Genomic DNA, 15,045 nt, shown 5'->3' on the forward strand with positions numbered 1-15,045 from the left:
GCTCTATATTAAGAATACCCAAAAGGCCATGGAGCTCAGAGTCTAGTGGAGAAAGCAAATGCATAAATAATTATAATACAATGTGTAAAGTACAGCGTAGAGCTCTACCCAAATATATATAAACAAAGTCTGTGAGGAGAAACTGGTGAAAGTTTCACATTATTGAGATGAACTTGCATTCCTTAAGTTGAAAAATAAAGGAAAGGGCATTCTACACAGGGAGGCATGAAAGCGGATGTTGTATTCAGGAACTAGTTCAGGACAGCAAGAACAAAGGTTTCATGGAGAAGAGCGGTATGGGAAGAAGGCAGAGAAAAAGGCCTTGAGTTGATTTTGAAAGCTCTGGATAAGGAAATAAGTATACAATGAAGGTTCTAAAGCAAAAAAATAACATGATTAGATATATGTTTGAAAAATGAATCTGATGCCTGTTTTGGAGACAGACTGAAGGGGGGGGGAAAGAGACTAAAATCAGAGGCCAATTAGGGCCTCCTATCAGTTCAAGAGACTATGAACACCAAAGCAAGAGACCAAAGCAGTGGTTCTGCAGAGAAGGAAAGTGAGTTACTTCATAGGTAACAACAATGGCACAAACTGAATATTGAGGGTAAGAATCTAGGATGACTCCATGCAAGGTAGACATTCATATGTAGGAAAGGATAATGATTAATACATATGATTTGGGCATATGGATCAGAAATGAGAATACCAAAAAGGAAATTTAGTTAGCCATTTCCCCATTTTTGAAAATATTAAGAGTCCAACTGTATATTACAGCTCTTTTAACTAAATTCAATTTTAACTAAAATCCAATGAACCCTTCAAAAGGGTATATTTTATGGTATGTGAAATACATCTCAAATGTGTAATAAAAGAACATGTGCCAAAGAAATGAAAAAATATTTTTTTTAAATAAATTTGAATCTAACTTTAAAGCCCACTCCTTTATTCTCAAAGCATTCTGATGAGCCACTTAGTAACATAATTCATTATAATTTCCTGGTTCTTAACTTTAGTTGTCAAACTCCTTTGTGTTTTAAGACTATATCTCTTACCTTTGTTCTCTTGTTGCAGTTCTCTGATTTGTCTGTTTTCTTGCTGGATTCCCATAACTAATGTGGACCGTGGCCGATGCCTTGCAACTTCATTAAGTTCTTGAATTTCTTCCTGATACTAATGAAAAGATCAAAAAAGAACATGTGGGGAGCAAATATTTGAAAGTATATATCTCAGATATATATCTGATAAGGGTCTAATATCCAGAATACATAAAGAATTCTTACAACTCTCAATAACAATAATAATAATCCTAATTTAATAATAATACATTAAAAAATGGTCAAACAAAGTAAGTTCTGGGGAATCTAATGTACAGCATGGTGACTATAGTTAATAAGATTGTGTTATACGCTTAGAAGTTAGTAAGAGTAGATCTTAAATGTTTTCATCACATACTCATGGTAATTATGTGAGGTGATGCAGGTGTTAACTAACTACTGTGGTAATCATTTTGCAATATATATGTGTATCAAATCATCTTGCACACCTTAAGCTTACACAATGTTATATGTCAATTCTATCTCAATAGAGCTGGAAAAAAGTGGGCAAGGGATCTGAAGAGACATTTCTCTAGAGAAGGTATACAAATGGCCAATAAGCACATAAAAAGATGTTTAATATTACTAGTCATTAGGGAAATGCAATTCAATACAATAGTAAGATACCACTTCACAACTACTAGGATGATCTTTTTTTTTTTAAAGAATTTTATTTATTTATTTGACAGAGAGAGACACAGTGAAAGAGGAAACACAAGCAGGGGGAGTGGGAGAGGGAGAAGCAGGCTTCCCGCCGAGCAGGGAGCCTGATGCGGGGCTCGATCCCAGGACTCTGGGATCATGACCTGAGCTGAAGGCAGATGCTTAACGACTGAGCCACTCAGGCGCCCCTAGGATGCTCTTAATCAAAAAGTCAAATAACAAGTGTTGGACAGATTGTAGAGAAATTGTACTGTTGACTGGAATGTAAAATGGTGTAGCTGCTTTGGAAAATAGTCTGGCAGACCTCAAAAATTTAAACACAGAGCTATTATATGACCCATTCATTCTACCCCCAGGTATATACCTAAGATAACTGAAAATATATGTCTACACAGAAACTTGTACACTAATATTCATAGCAGTATTATTTATAATAGCCCCCAAAAAGAAACAATCCAAACGTCTATCAACTGATGGATAGACACAATGCACTATAACCTTATGATGGAATATTATTCAGCAATAAAAAGGAATAAAAAACTTATGCTACAACATGGATGAACCTCAAAAAAATTACATTAAAAAACCAGTTACAAAAAGCCACATATTGTATGATTCCATTCATAGGAAATGTCCCAAAGAGACAAATCCACAGAGCAGAAAGATTAGTTGCTAGGGGCTGAGGGAAGGGAGAACTAGGGAACAGCTGCTAGTGGAAGCGAGCTCTTGGGGTGATGAGACTGTACCAGAATTAGATAGTGAGTATGGCTGCACAACCTGTGAATGTACTAAAATCCAATGAACTATTCCCTTCAAGAGAGTTAATTTTATGGGTATTGTGAATTATAGCTCAAAAACAATAGTAAAAAAGAACATGTGCAAAAGAAATGAAAAAAACTATAAATAAATGTGAGTCTAACTTTAAAACTGTACTCCTTCATTTTCAAGGCATTTTGATGTGCCGCTTAGTAATGTATTCATTATAACATTTCTGGTTCTTTAATTGTCAAACTCCTTTGTTTTTACAACTCAGTACCAGATATATGTTCCTTGGAATGCATGAGTCAAGCTGGACAGTTAGGGAGATATGTAATCTGTTTAGGGCAACAAAACAAGTAAACTTTCTCCATTATTTCCAGTAGCTTTGTTAAAAGCAGTATCCCAGGGTTGCTTCCTTTTACAAGATGGATGAGTTTCACAAGAGTAGGCTATGAATATACATTTCTCCCAACTGATTTCCATCGTAATATAAGAAATTGTATAATTCTCTTTGAGTTGAAAATTTTGTCAGTAAGGAGGCTTTTAAAATGGTAGCTAAACTCCATAGACCATTGGAAAGTTCTTTTTTGCAAGTTCTTTTATAAGAAAATTCTTACACGTATTATAAGGATAATAAGAAGTGAAGCCCTTTTCATTTCTTCTTTAACTGGTAGCATTAAGTGAAAATTAAGGTAGGAAGTACAGTATAAACCAGATATTGCTTTACATCATTTTCGAAAACTACTTTGTTGTTAAATAACATCACCTAAGTACTTTTATAAAGAAAAATATAAACATTTCTACATTATAAAAATATGAGACAGAGCAAAATATGTCACTATTAGTAAAAGATATTATTTGGTCTTTGTCAAATATCTCTGAACCTAATATATTCATATATTTTCTAAACTCCAATGTGCAACTTTGTCAGAAAAACAAGTAATCAAATATACAGTTTTTAGAATATACATACATATATATATATTACCTGGACATGACAAAATTATAGGATAGTCTAAAGTAAAATTAAAACCTGCAAGTCAAACTACTTTTAAGTTTTATAGAACATTAAAAAAAAAACTATTAAGCAGACGTTTATGATTCAAGCAATACATAAATGTCTGCTTTTTTCAAAATGGAATCAACAAGAAAGAAAAATCAAACCTGCTTCATCGCTTCTACTCGCTTATTGAGAGCTGTGGTTTGCTCAATCAGAGATTCTGCTGCATCATCATGATCTCTCAATCTTTCAACAAGAGCTTTAGCATCAGCAAGTGCCTTCTCAATTGTGCAACTCATTTCTAAAGGAATACCTATAAAATTAAAATCAAGACTCAAAACAAAGCCAGTATATCGTCTTACTATTTTAGTTTCATGTTAACATACATATGCTTAAGCTACATTTGTTACAGGATTGTTCACTGCGCAGAAAAAACATGTAAGAACACTTGTGGTTTTGCTTCTTTTAGGATGGCACAAGCCTGAAAGTGAATTTATAATATCAAAAAAATTAGAGCATATATAAATGATTTGCAGACATAATCAGAGTGTATTTAAAATACCCTGAATTTATGGTGGGGAAAAAAGTACAGATCAAGTGAATACATTTTATATTATATAAAAATTGTGCTCTTCAGGAGATCACTCCCTTATCTTGTTATTTGTGAAAAAGGTCACTTTATTAGTCCGTATTCTGTGGTCCATGATTGTGAGTTGCTAACTACGAGATCCTTCCTAGCCTCTGCTTGGTCAGGTGACCTGAGATACCATTAACAACACACACTTATTGACCAGCCAAACTGGTCTCTATGTGTCATGCTATGTCAAAGTGTCCTTCTTTTGGAGGAACTACATCTTATATGAAGTACTATAATCCTAACTCTTGCACTTCCTTAGTAAATGGTTAAAAAAATATGACTTAGAACACCAGCCATTATGGGAAATTTTTGATACGTTAAAATCAATAAATAATGTGTTTAAGAGGAGCTCAAAAAATTAGGAGACAAAATATGAAACATTCAATAGTTAGCTTCTTTCTTCCCTAGTATGCAGAGACCTCAAAACAAAATCGTAATTTTAAAATAATCTCTCTCAAAGACTTTAACCTTCTGAAATTTACTATCTTTGAATTTTTCTCTTAGTTTTACCTTACCTTCTACATGAGCCATCCTTTCTTCAGGGCTTTCTCAAAAAGTAAAGTCACACGGCAAAATTACTAGGCCAGAAGCCAGGTCTACAGCAGTTAAATTAAAACTCTGGTATGGATCCAAGCTAAGGGCTATAATTAAGGATTTCATCAACTGTAGGAAGACAAATTTGCTACAGAATGCAAGATTGTTAGATTCTACTGTACTAGTTCAAACCTGAATAAGAGGATTTAATCAGAATTAAAATGAAAAACTGCCAATTTAGAAAATACTCAATATATGACATTTCCAGAGAGCTTTAAGAATTAAAAAAAAGCTGGAAATTAATACAATTTCTGGCTCTCCAGATAAAACAACCAAAAGATTTGTCTTCTAAGATTTGAGAGATTCAGAAAAAGGTACTTGAAAAAATGATAAGCAAAGGGGTCATTAAAGTTACAACTGTCCCATACTGGCTAAAACACAAAAGGACAACTATCCATTATCTGTTCAAGATGCTGCTCCAAGGAAGACATTAGCAAACAACGTCCTGTCCTTTCTCTAAACTTCCAAGGAGAATTACTTAAAATTATAGATGGATAACAATACAGATTTCTTATTCATATGGGAGCCATCATATCTCCCATTAACCCCACTAGTATGAAACACCAGATCCTTCAGAATAGAATTTTGAAGTTATTTAAAGCCCCCTCACCAAAAAGAAACAAAAACAACAACAAAAAAAACAAAACTGGGAGGGGGAAGTGGGGGCAAATTGACTTGTAATGAGTAAAAAAAAAAAAAAAAAAAAAAAAAAAATTTGGGCGCCTGGGTGGCTCAGTCGTTAAGTGTCTGCCTTCAGCTAGGGTCATGATCCCAGGGTCCTGGGATCAAGTCCCGCATCAGGCTCCCTGCTCGGCGGGAAGCCTGCTTCTCCCTCTCCCACTTTCCCCTGCTTGTGTTCCCTCTCTTGCTGTGTCTCTGTCAAATAAATAAATAAAATCTTAAAAAAAAAAAATTAAAAACAAGACATATTTGTCTTACAGTAAAGATAATTGGATGGAACAGATGGTCAAAGAAAATAATAACAAAAAAAAAAATTGAAAGTCTAGAGAAAATTGTAAAAGACTTTAGAGACATAAAGTTTATCTTGGCTTACCAGAACAACTCAAGGGCTAAGAACCTCTAACAATCCCAGGTCCCAACCTGTGAATAATAATAATATAAAATTACTATCTGAAAAATACTCCTTTATGCTCTGTAACACAACATCTACAAATATAATACACAGGATCTGTTTCCAAACAGAATACACTAAGGCTCCTACATACGATTAGATGATAGGTGATGTAGACATTAAAAAAACTATACTGTGTATGATTCAATGTTTTCCCCCCCCTTGCCCTCCCAAAAAAAAGGGGAGAAGAAAAAAAACTGAGCTCCTAGATTCCTCTGGGCAAAAGAATCCACAGAGACTGACAGATTAATTGGAAGAGAGCCCTGAATCTAGATGGAGTCTTCCTAGGTAATCATAAATCTTTTTTTTTTTAAATCTTTCTTTTTAAAATACAAAAAAGTTATGCTGTGTTCTGGGGATATTAACTTCACAACATGGCACCAGAGTCACTGCCTATTAAATCCTATGCCTTAATTGAGGAGCTAAGATAGCCTTCTTCCCTCAGAGCAATCACAGGGCCTTGATTAAAACATCTTCCTAACTTACACTAGGTCTTTTTTTTTTTTTTTTTAAAGATTTTATTTATTTTTTGACAGAGAGAGACAGTGAGAGAGGGAACACAAGCAGGGGGAGTGGGAGAGGGAGAAGCAGCTTCCCGCTGCAGGGAAGCCAATGCAGGGCTTAACCACAGGACCCTGGGATCATGACCTGAGCCAAAGCAGATGCTTAACCGACAGAGCCACCCAGGCTCCCCTACACTAGGTCATTAAACCTAATGTTGCCATGTCGCAAATCCCTATTGGTAAAGGAAAACCACTCTATGTTTTCTACTAGCTGAATAATTATGAAATATTGTTACTTTCTCCTTTTCATATTACCATCCACTAGTAACACTCTTACTCCAATAACCAGCTCACTGAATGAAAATCTCATGATTGTGTTTCCATTCCATAAATCAAGAAATGTCCAAGCCCCAAACAAAACTTTTGAATTCTCTAGGCACAAATCTTGACTTTACTGCTTGTTAATAGGTTTTATAATAGCACAAAAAGTGACAATACCAGACTTGATATACAATAGGTACTTCAGTCACTCTGATAAAACTAATTTTCTTACTGGAAGCCAAGCCGATCAAATGACTTAACTGTAGCTGTCTAAAATAGAGCAACTTGCTTTAAAAAAAAAAGTGAATTTATATTCTAATACCTGGATCATTTTTGGGATAATTCACTTCTTTGAAATACTGCAAAAAAAAAAAAAAAAAAATTCCTCAGATATCCCTTAATAAACAATGAATACATTAACTATTTAATGGCTTGATACTACCTAAAATAACAGAGACACACAATTAAAAAAAAACACCATACAAGCTAGGATGCTATGTATGTACTAGTATACATAGTATAATTATGGAACTACCTTATGCTATAAACAGATTTCTTTGACTCAAAGTCCTTATGCAAGGGCCTCACATAAAACAACAAAATCATAAATCTATGGAGAAGTTCAAAGATTCCATCATAGACACGCAAAATCTGGCCTGACAAATTCCAAAAAGAAACATGGGATGATCAAGTTGTAAAATCCACGAGGATAAGAGCAGCCACAATCAGAATGGTGACTCGATAGCACCAGATGAAACCTCAAATGGACACTAGAAACTCTAGGAAACATCACATTCCAGTAGGAAAAAAATTTGGCCACAATATTAGAAACACTGATGGGAAAATTTTTTGGATAGCAGGGGATATGGCCCAGTGCATGTTTTATTTGCAAATAAATTAATCTGGAAAAATTTAAAAGATGAAGTGAGGACTAAAACCATTCCTAAAGAATTTTTTGAACATCTTCCAGTGGATTTTATAGGGCTGTCTCTCTATGCTCTAGCAATACATAACATTCCTTAATATACTAGTATGTTTATATTATGAATGGGTTGAAAAAGTCCCCTGTTAAAAAGCCGTAATAATGGCAATAGTTAAAATACTACTATAGTTTGTACTTCCCACCAACGACATTCTAACTTCTCAATCAAGTATTATGGAAATGTATTTAACTGGCACAGTTATTTATGAATTTAAATTATGCAGCACTCTCTCTTCCTCAGAAATCTTCCTGTCTTCATCATTCCCAGTCTTCAGTAAAACTCAAACAGGATAAATCCAAGAAGGTCTAAACTCAGACACACCATAATCAAATTTCTGAAAACTAAACAGAAAGAAAAATTCTTAAAAACAGAAAGAGACAAATGACACTTATGGAGAACCAACAATTTGAAGGACAGTCAGAAGCCAAACTGATTCAAATTGAAAGCAAAACACTTAAAATGCAGAAAGAACAAACTGTCACCCCAGAATTCTATATCCAGCAAAAATACCCTTTATATATGAAGGTGAAATAAAAATCACTCTCAGAAGAAAAAGAATTCATTCCTAACAGATTTGTTCTAAAAGAATTTCTTCAAAGAGAAGTAAAATGGTATCAGAAGGAAACTTAGAGCATTAGGAATAAAGGAAGAGTAACATAAATAAATAGGCAAATATCATAAACTATTCTTGAATGCTTTAAAATGTCTGATGTTTGAAAACAAGAACTATAACTTCTATCTGATTGAATTTTCAGTTTATGTATATGTAATATATAACTATGATATAAAGGTGGAAAGATAAATGGACCTATATAGTGATAACATTTTAACATGTCACCTGAAATTATTAAATGTCAACTGCAAATAAAACTGTTTTATGTATGTGTGTAAATATAGAGAAACCCCTAAAGAACCTGTACAGAGATAAGTCAAAACCACAATAGATGAATTAAAATAAAGTAAAAAGTGTTCAATAACCCAAAAAAACAAAAAGGGGGAAATAAAGGAACAAAATATTGAAGGAACAAATTACAAGATGTTGGACCTTAATTCAAACATATTAGTAATTACACTAAATGTAAATGTTCTAAACACACTAACTAAAAGATATATTATCAGAATGAATTAAAAAACAGAACCTAGGGAGGGGCTAAGATGGTGGAGTAGGAGGATCTTCAGCTTACCCTGTCCCACAGACACACCAAGACAACAGTCACATCTGTACAACTAACTCTGAAAACAACCCGAAGACTGGCAGAACACAACTTCCACAGTTAATGGCAGAGATGAGGCCACGTTAGAAAAGGTAGGAGAGATAGAGACTCATTGGGAACCAAACCCCTGGTGAGACAAACCACAAATGGGAGGGATACCATTAGCACAGAGAATCAAGAGTATCAGACCCCACCCCAGACACTGCAGGCACCTCAGGCCCTGGGGACTTGCACTCTGAAGACAAATCCCAATAACATCTGGCTACGGAAACCAATAGGGTTTAACTTCTGGAGTTTTTAAAAATCAGTGGGGCTTAACTCTGGGGACTTTAAAAATCAGTGGGCTTAACAAAAGAGGTGGAAGGCAATAGGAAACTTAGTCCCTGCCCTTAAAGAGCTAGCATAACAAATAATTCGGGCACAGAAGCAGCAGTTTGAAAAGTGCCTGGGGTATATGTGAAGGATATTTATTTACTAGTCTCAGAACATATGCTGGAGAAGCAGGGATCTTCAGGAGATTTCTCTAAGAAAAAAGTGATGGTGGGGGCCATTCCTCTCACCCTCCCCTAGCCTAGATAGCTGGACACCTGCAGGAACTAGCACTAACACTCTCCACACTTGCTAGCACTGCATGGCCTGCCCCCACATTCCCGTCACCTGCCTGTTCCAACCCACCCACCTTGGTAGGCATCCCTCCAAAGAGGCTCCTGCTCTTCCACATCCTGCAAGCAGCCCTGGCAGGGAATGGTGCCATTCCAAGGAAATTCCTGCCTTGGGGAGGAGGCAGATAATCCTACATACCAGCTTGCCCACAGTTCCAGGAGCCAAATCTTTTAGCAGACTGTGCAGGAAAAATGCTCTGCCATATGGTGTGCCTGCAGCTGCAGCCAGAAGCAGGCTATAGATACTTACTCTGACTGCCAGTTCTGGCCCTCAACAAAACCCTCTGTGGGCTCTACAGGGAGAAAGCCCTTCCTTTCAATGTACCAAAGAGAGGCTAATTGCAGACAGCTAGCCTGACTGCTGACCTTGCCCACCTCTCAGCCAACCACAATCTCACACAGGCTCCTCAACAACTCGGACTAAACCCTGCCCAGTGCACCCACAGCAGGCAAAGCAGGTTACTGCAGCCAACTAGGCTGAAGGCAAACATGACTCAGCCACAACAGGAGGGCACATACAGCCCACACAGGAGACACTGCTGGAATACCTGATCCTGGTGACCAGGGGACACTGCTATAGGGCACCACAGAACTCTTCGGCATAAGGTCATGAAGATACTCACTAAACTTGAGAAAAAAGTGAATGAACTCATGAGAACTTCAACAAAGAGAAAATGTAAAACAGAACCAGCAAGAAATGAGGAACGCAATAACTGAAACAAACAACACACTAGAGGGAATCAACAGAGGATTAGGGGAGGCGGAAGAATGGGTCAGCAATCTGGAAGACAGGGTAATGGAGAGCAACCAAGCTGAACATCAAAAAGAAAAAAGAATTAAAAATGAGATTAGATTAAGGGAACTCTGACACCATCAAGCATAATAACCTCTGCAATATAGCGATCCCAAAAGGGGAAAAAAAGGGGGGGGGGGACAGAAAACCTATTTGAAAAACTAATAGCTGAACACTTCCCTAAGTGGAGAAGGAAACAGACATCTAGATCCAGGAAGCACTGAGAAGCCCCAACAAGATTAGCTCAAGGAGGTGTACACAAAGACACATTAATGATTAAAATGGCTAAAAGTAGCTAAAAGTAATGACAGAGAATTTTAAAAGCAGCAAAAGAAAAGAAAGCAATTATATACAAGGGAAACCCTATAGGGCTATCAGCTAATTTTTCAGCAGAAACTTTGCAGGCCAGAAGAAAGTGGCATGATATATTCAAAATGCTAAAAGGAGAAACTAGCAAAGTTATCATTGAGAATAGAAAGAAAGGTAAAGTTTCCCAAAGAAAGTTCAAGGAATTAATCACCACTAAACTAGCTTTACAAGGTATGCGAAAGGGAATTCTTTGAGTGGAAAGAAAAGACCCTTATGAAAAGCAAAAAAATCACAGGTAAAAACAAATCTATAATAAAGGTAGTAAATAAATCACTTATAAAGAAAGTATGAAAAAAAAAAGAAAGTATGGAGGTTAAAACACAATATTAGTAAAATCAATTATGTCTACAAAAATTCAGGGATATACAAAATAAAAAGATGTAAAATATGATATCATAGACATAAAATGTGGAGGGGAAAGTACCAATTTAGTGCTTTTAGAATGTGTTTAAATTTAAGCAACTACCACCTTAATACAGACTGCTATCCATATAAGTTATTATATATGAACCTAATGGTAACCACAAATCAAAAACCTATTAATACACACAAAAAATAAAGAGAAAAGAATCCAAGCATAACACTAAAGAAAGCCATCAAACCACAAGGGATGAGAGCAAGAGATGAAGCAAGGAACAGAGAAGAACTACAAAAATAACTAGAAAACAATTAACAAAATGGCAATAAGCAAATACCTATCAATAACTACTTTAAATATAAATAAACTGCTCCAATAAAAAAAAAAATAGGATAACTCAATGGATAAAAAAACAAGACCCATCTAAATGCTGCCTACAAGAGACTCACTTCAGACTTAAAGACTTGTACAGACTGAAAAGACTTGAAAAAAATATACCATGAAAATGGAAGGAAAAAAAAAAAAAAGGCCAGGGTGGCAATACTTTTAACAGATAAAACAGACTTTATTATTTTTTTAAAAAATTTTTAAGTAATTTCTAAACGTGGCTTGACCTTACAACCCTGAGATCAAGAGTCTCATGTTCTACCAACTGAGCCAGGCAGGTGCCCCAGACACAACAGACTTTAAAGCATAGATTGTAGCAAGAGACAAAGAAAAGCATTTCATAACAATAAAGGGATCAATCCATCAAGAGGATATAACAATTATAAGTATCTATGTATCCAACATAGGAGCACCCAAATACATAAAGCAATTATTAACAGACATAAAGGGAGAAATGAACAGTAATACAATAACAGTAGGGGACTTTAACACCCCACTTATGTCAATGGATAAATCATCTAGAGAGAAAATCAACAAGGAGGGCGCCTGGGTGGCTCAGTCTGTTAAGCGTCTGCCTTCGGCTCAGGTCATGATCTCAGGGTCCTGGGACTGAGCCCCACGTCAGGCTCCCTGCTCAGCGTGGAGCCTGCTTCTCCCTCTCCCTATGCCCCTCCCTCTGCTTGTGCTCTCTCTCTCTCTCAAATAAAAAAATTAAAAAACAAAAAAACAAAAAACAAGGAAACAATGGCTTTGCACGACATATTAGATGAGATGAACCTAACAGAAATATAGAACACTACATCTCAAAACAGCACAATATGCATTCAAGTGCACATACAACATTCTCCAGTACAGATCACATATTAAGTGGTAAAACAAGTCTCAATGTATTTAAAAAGATTGAAATCATACCAAGCATCTTTTCCAAGCACAACAGTGTATGAAACTAGAAAAAATCTGGAAAGAACACAAATACATGGGGGTTAAACAACATACTACTAATAAATGGGTCAACCAAGAAATCAAAGAAGAAATTAAAAAATACATGGGAGACAAATGAAAATGAAAACACAATGGTTCAAAATATTTGGGATGAAGCAAAAGCAGTTCTAAGAGGAAAATTTATAGTTACACAGGCCTACCTAAGAAACAAGAAAAATCTCAAACAACCTAACTTTACACCTAAAAGAAAAAGAACACCGAAAGCAAGCAGAAGGAAGGAAATAATAAAGATTAGATCAGACATAAGTGAAAATAAAGGCTAAGAAAACAATAGAGAAGATCAAGGAAACCAGGAACTGATTCCTTGAAAAGATCAACAAAGCTGATAAAGCTTTAGCCAGACTGATTAAGAAAAAAAGAGGACTCAAATAAATAAAATCAGAAATGAAGGAGGAGAAATAACAAACACCACCACAGACATACAAAGGCTTATAAGAGAAAATCAGGAAAAATCATATGCCAACAAATTGGACAAGCTAGAAGAAATGGATACATTTCTGGAAACATAGATTTGTCCAAAACTGAACCAGGGAGAAATAGATAATTTGAACAGAGCAATTATTAGTAATGAAATTGAATCAGTAATCAAAAAATTCCTAACAAACAGAAGTCCAGAACCAGAAGGCTCCACAGGTGAATTCTACCAAACATTATACCAGAAGAGTTAATACCTGTTCTTCTTAAACTATTCAAAAAAAAAGAGAGGACGGAAATCTTCCAAATTTATTCAACGAGGCCAGCATTACCCTGATACCAAAACCAAAGACACCACACACAAAAAGAAAACTACAGGTCAATATTTCCGTTGAACATAGATGCGAAAACCCTCAATAAAATATTAGCAAACCACATTCAACAATACATTAAAAAAAAAATCAACACGATCAAGTAGAATTTATTCCAAGGATGCAAGGGCGGTTTGATATTTGCAAATCAATCAATGTGATACATCACATTAATAAGAGAAAGGATAAAAACCATATGGTCATCTCAATAGATGCAGAAAAAGCATTTGACAAAATACAACATCTATGCGTGATATAAAGTGTAAACAAAGTAATTTTAGAGAGAATATGCCTCAACATAATAAAGTACATATATGAAAAACCCACAGCTAACATACTCAATGATGAAAAACCAAAAGCTTTTCCTCTACTATCAGGAACAAGACAAGGATATCCACTCTCACCACTTGTATTCAACACAGTACAAGAAGCTCTAGATGCAACAATCAGATGAGAAAAAGAAAGAAAAAGCATCCAAATTGGTAAGGAAGAAGTAAAACTGTTCACTATGCACAGATGACATGATACTATACATAGAAAACCCTAATGACACCACCAAAAAACTATCAGAATAAATGAATTCAGTAGAAGTTGCAGGACAGAATATTAATATGTAGAAATCTGTTGCATTACTATACATTGATAATGGGGTAGCAGAAAGAGAAATTAAAATAATCCCATTTACAACTGCACTAAGAATAATAAAATTCCTAGGAATAAACTTAACCAAGGAGGTGAAAGACCCATACTCTCTAAACTATAAAACACTGATGAAAGAAATTTAAGATGACACAAATGAAAAGATATTCCATGCTTATGGATTGGAAGAATTAATATCATTAAAATGTCCATACTACCTATAGCAATCTAGAGATTCAGTGCAACCCCTATCAAAATACTAACAGCATTTGTCACAGAACTAGAATAAATCTACAATTTGAACAGAACCACAAAAGACACTGACTAGCCAAAGCAATTGTGAAAAAGAACAAAGTAGGAGGTATCAAAATCCCAGATTTCAAGATGTAGTACAGAGCTGTAATAATCAAAACACCATGGTATGGCACAAAAAAAGACAGAGATCAACAGAACAAAATAGAGAGCCCAGAAACAAACCCATTATTTATATGATCAAGTAATCTATGGCAAAGGGGGCAAGAATATAGAATGGGGAAAAGAATGTCTATTCAATAAATGGTGCTGGGAAAACTGGATAGCTATATACAAAAGAATGAAACTGGACCATTTTCTTACAGCATACATAAAAATAAAATGGATTAATTTCTTAAACGTGAGACCTGAAACCATAAAACTCCTAGAAGAAAACATAGGCAGTAATCTCACATCAGCCACAGCAACATTTTTCTAGATTGGTCTCTTCTGAGAAGGTAAACAAAAGGAAAATTAAGTTATTAGGATTACACCAAACTAAAAAGCTTTTGCACAGTGAAGGAAACCATCAACAAAACAAAAAACCAACCTACTGAATGGGAGAAGATATTTGTAAATGATATATCTGATAGGGGGTTAATATATCCAATATATAAAGAACTAACACAACTCAACACCAAAAAATGGCAGAGGACCCGAATAGACACTTCTCCAAAGAACATACACAGATGGTCAAACAGACCCATAAAAAAGTGTTCAACACCACTAATCATCAGGGCAATGCAAATCAAAGCCACAAGGAGGTATCACTTGACACGCGCCCCAATGGCTAGAATAAAAAAAGACAAGAAATAACAAATGTTGGCAAGAATATGGAGGAAAAGGAAGCCTCATG

The 15,045-nt window shown here is 35.4% G+C and overlaps 1 protein-coding gene across 5 annotated transcripts in view; it reads right to left on the reverse strand.

The window, feature by feature from the left end:
- The window catches only part of FGFR1OP2 (FGFR1 oncogene partner 2), a 33,057-nt gene that overhangs the window by 9,056 nt on the left and 8,956 nt on the right, over nucleotides 1-15,045 (reverse strand). For 3 of the 5 annotated variants that reach the window (XM_021690480.1, XM_021690479.1, XM_021690477.1), the window contains exons 2-4: nucleotides 5,805-5,851; nucleotides 3,684-3,832; nucleotides 1,056-1,173 (exon numbers count right to left, since the gene is read on the reverse strand). In XM_021690480.1, the coding sequence (XP_021546155.1) occupies nucleotides 1,056-1,173; nucleotides 3,684-3,818 (253 nt within the window). In that variant the 5' untranslated portion in view covers nucleotides 3,819-3,832; nucleotides 5,805-5,851. The remainder of the gene's footprint in view (nucleotides 1-1,055; nucleotides 1,174-3,683; nucleotides 3,833-5,804; nucleotides 5,852-15,045) is intronic. The other 2 variants (XM_044914909.1, XM_021690478.1) reach the window with 1 other exon arrangement.

This window comes from Neomonachus schauinslandi, chromosome 5 (assembly GCF_002201575.2).
Source record: "Neomonachus schauinslandi chromosome 5, ASM220157v2, whole genome shotgun sequence".
Taxonomy (NCBI): Eukaryota; Metazoa; Chordata; class Mammalia; order Carnivora; family Phocidae; genus Neomonachus; species Neomonachus schauinslandi.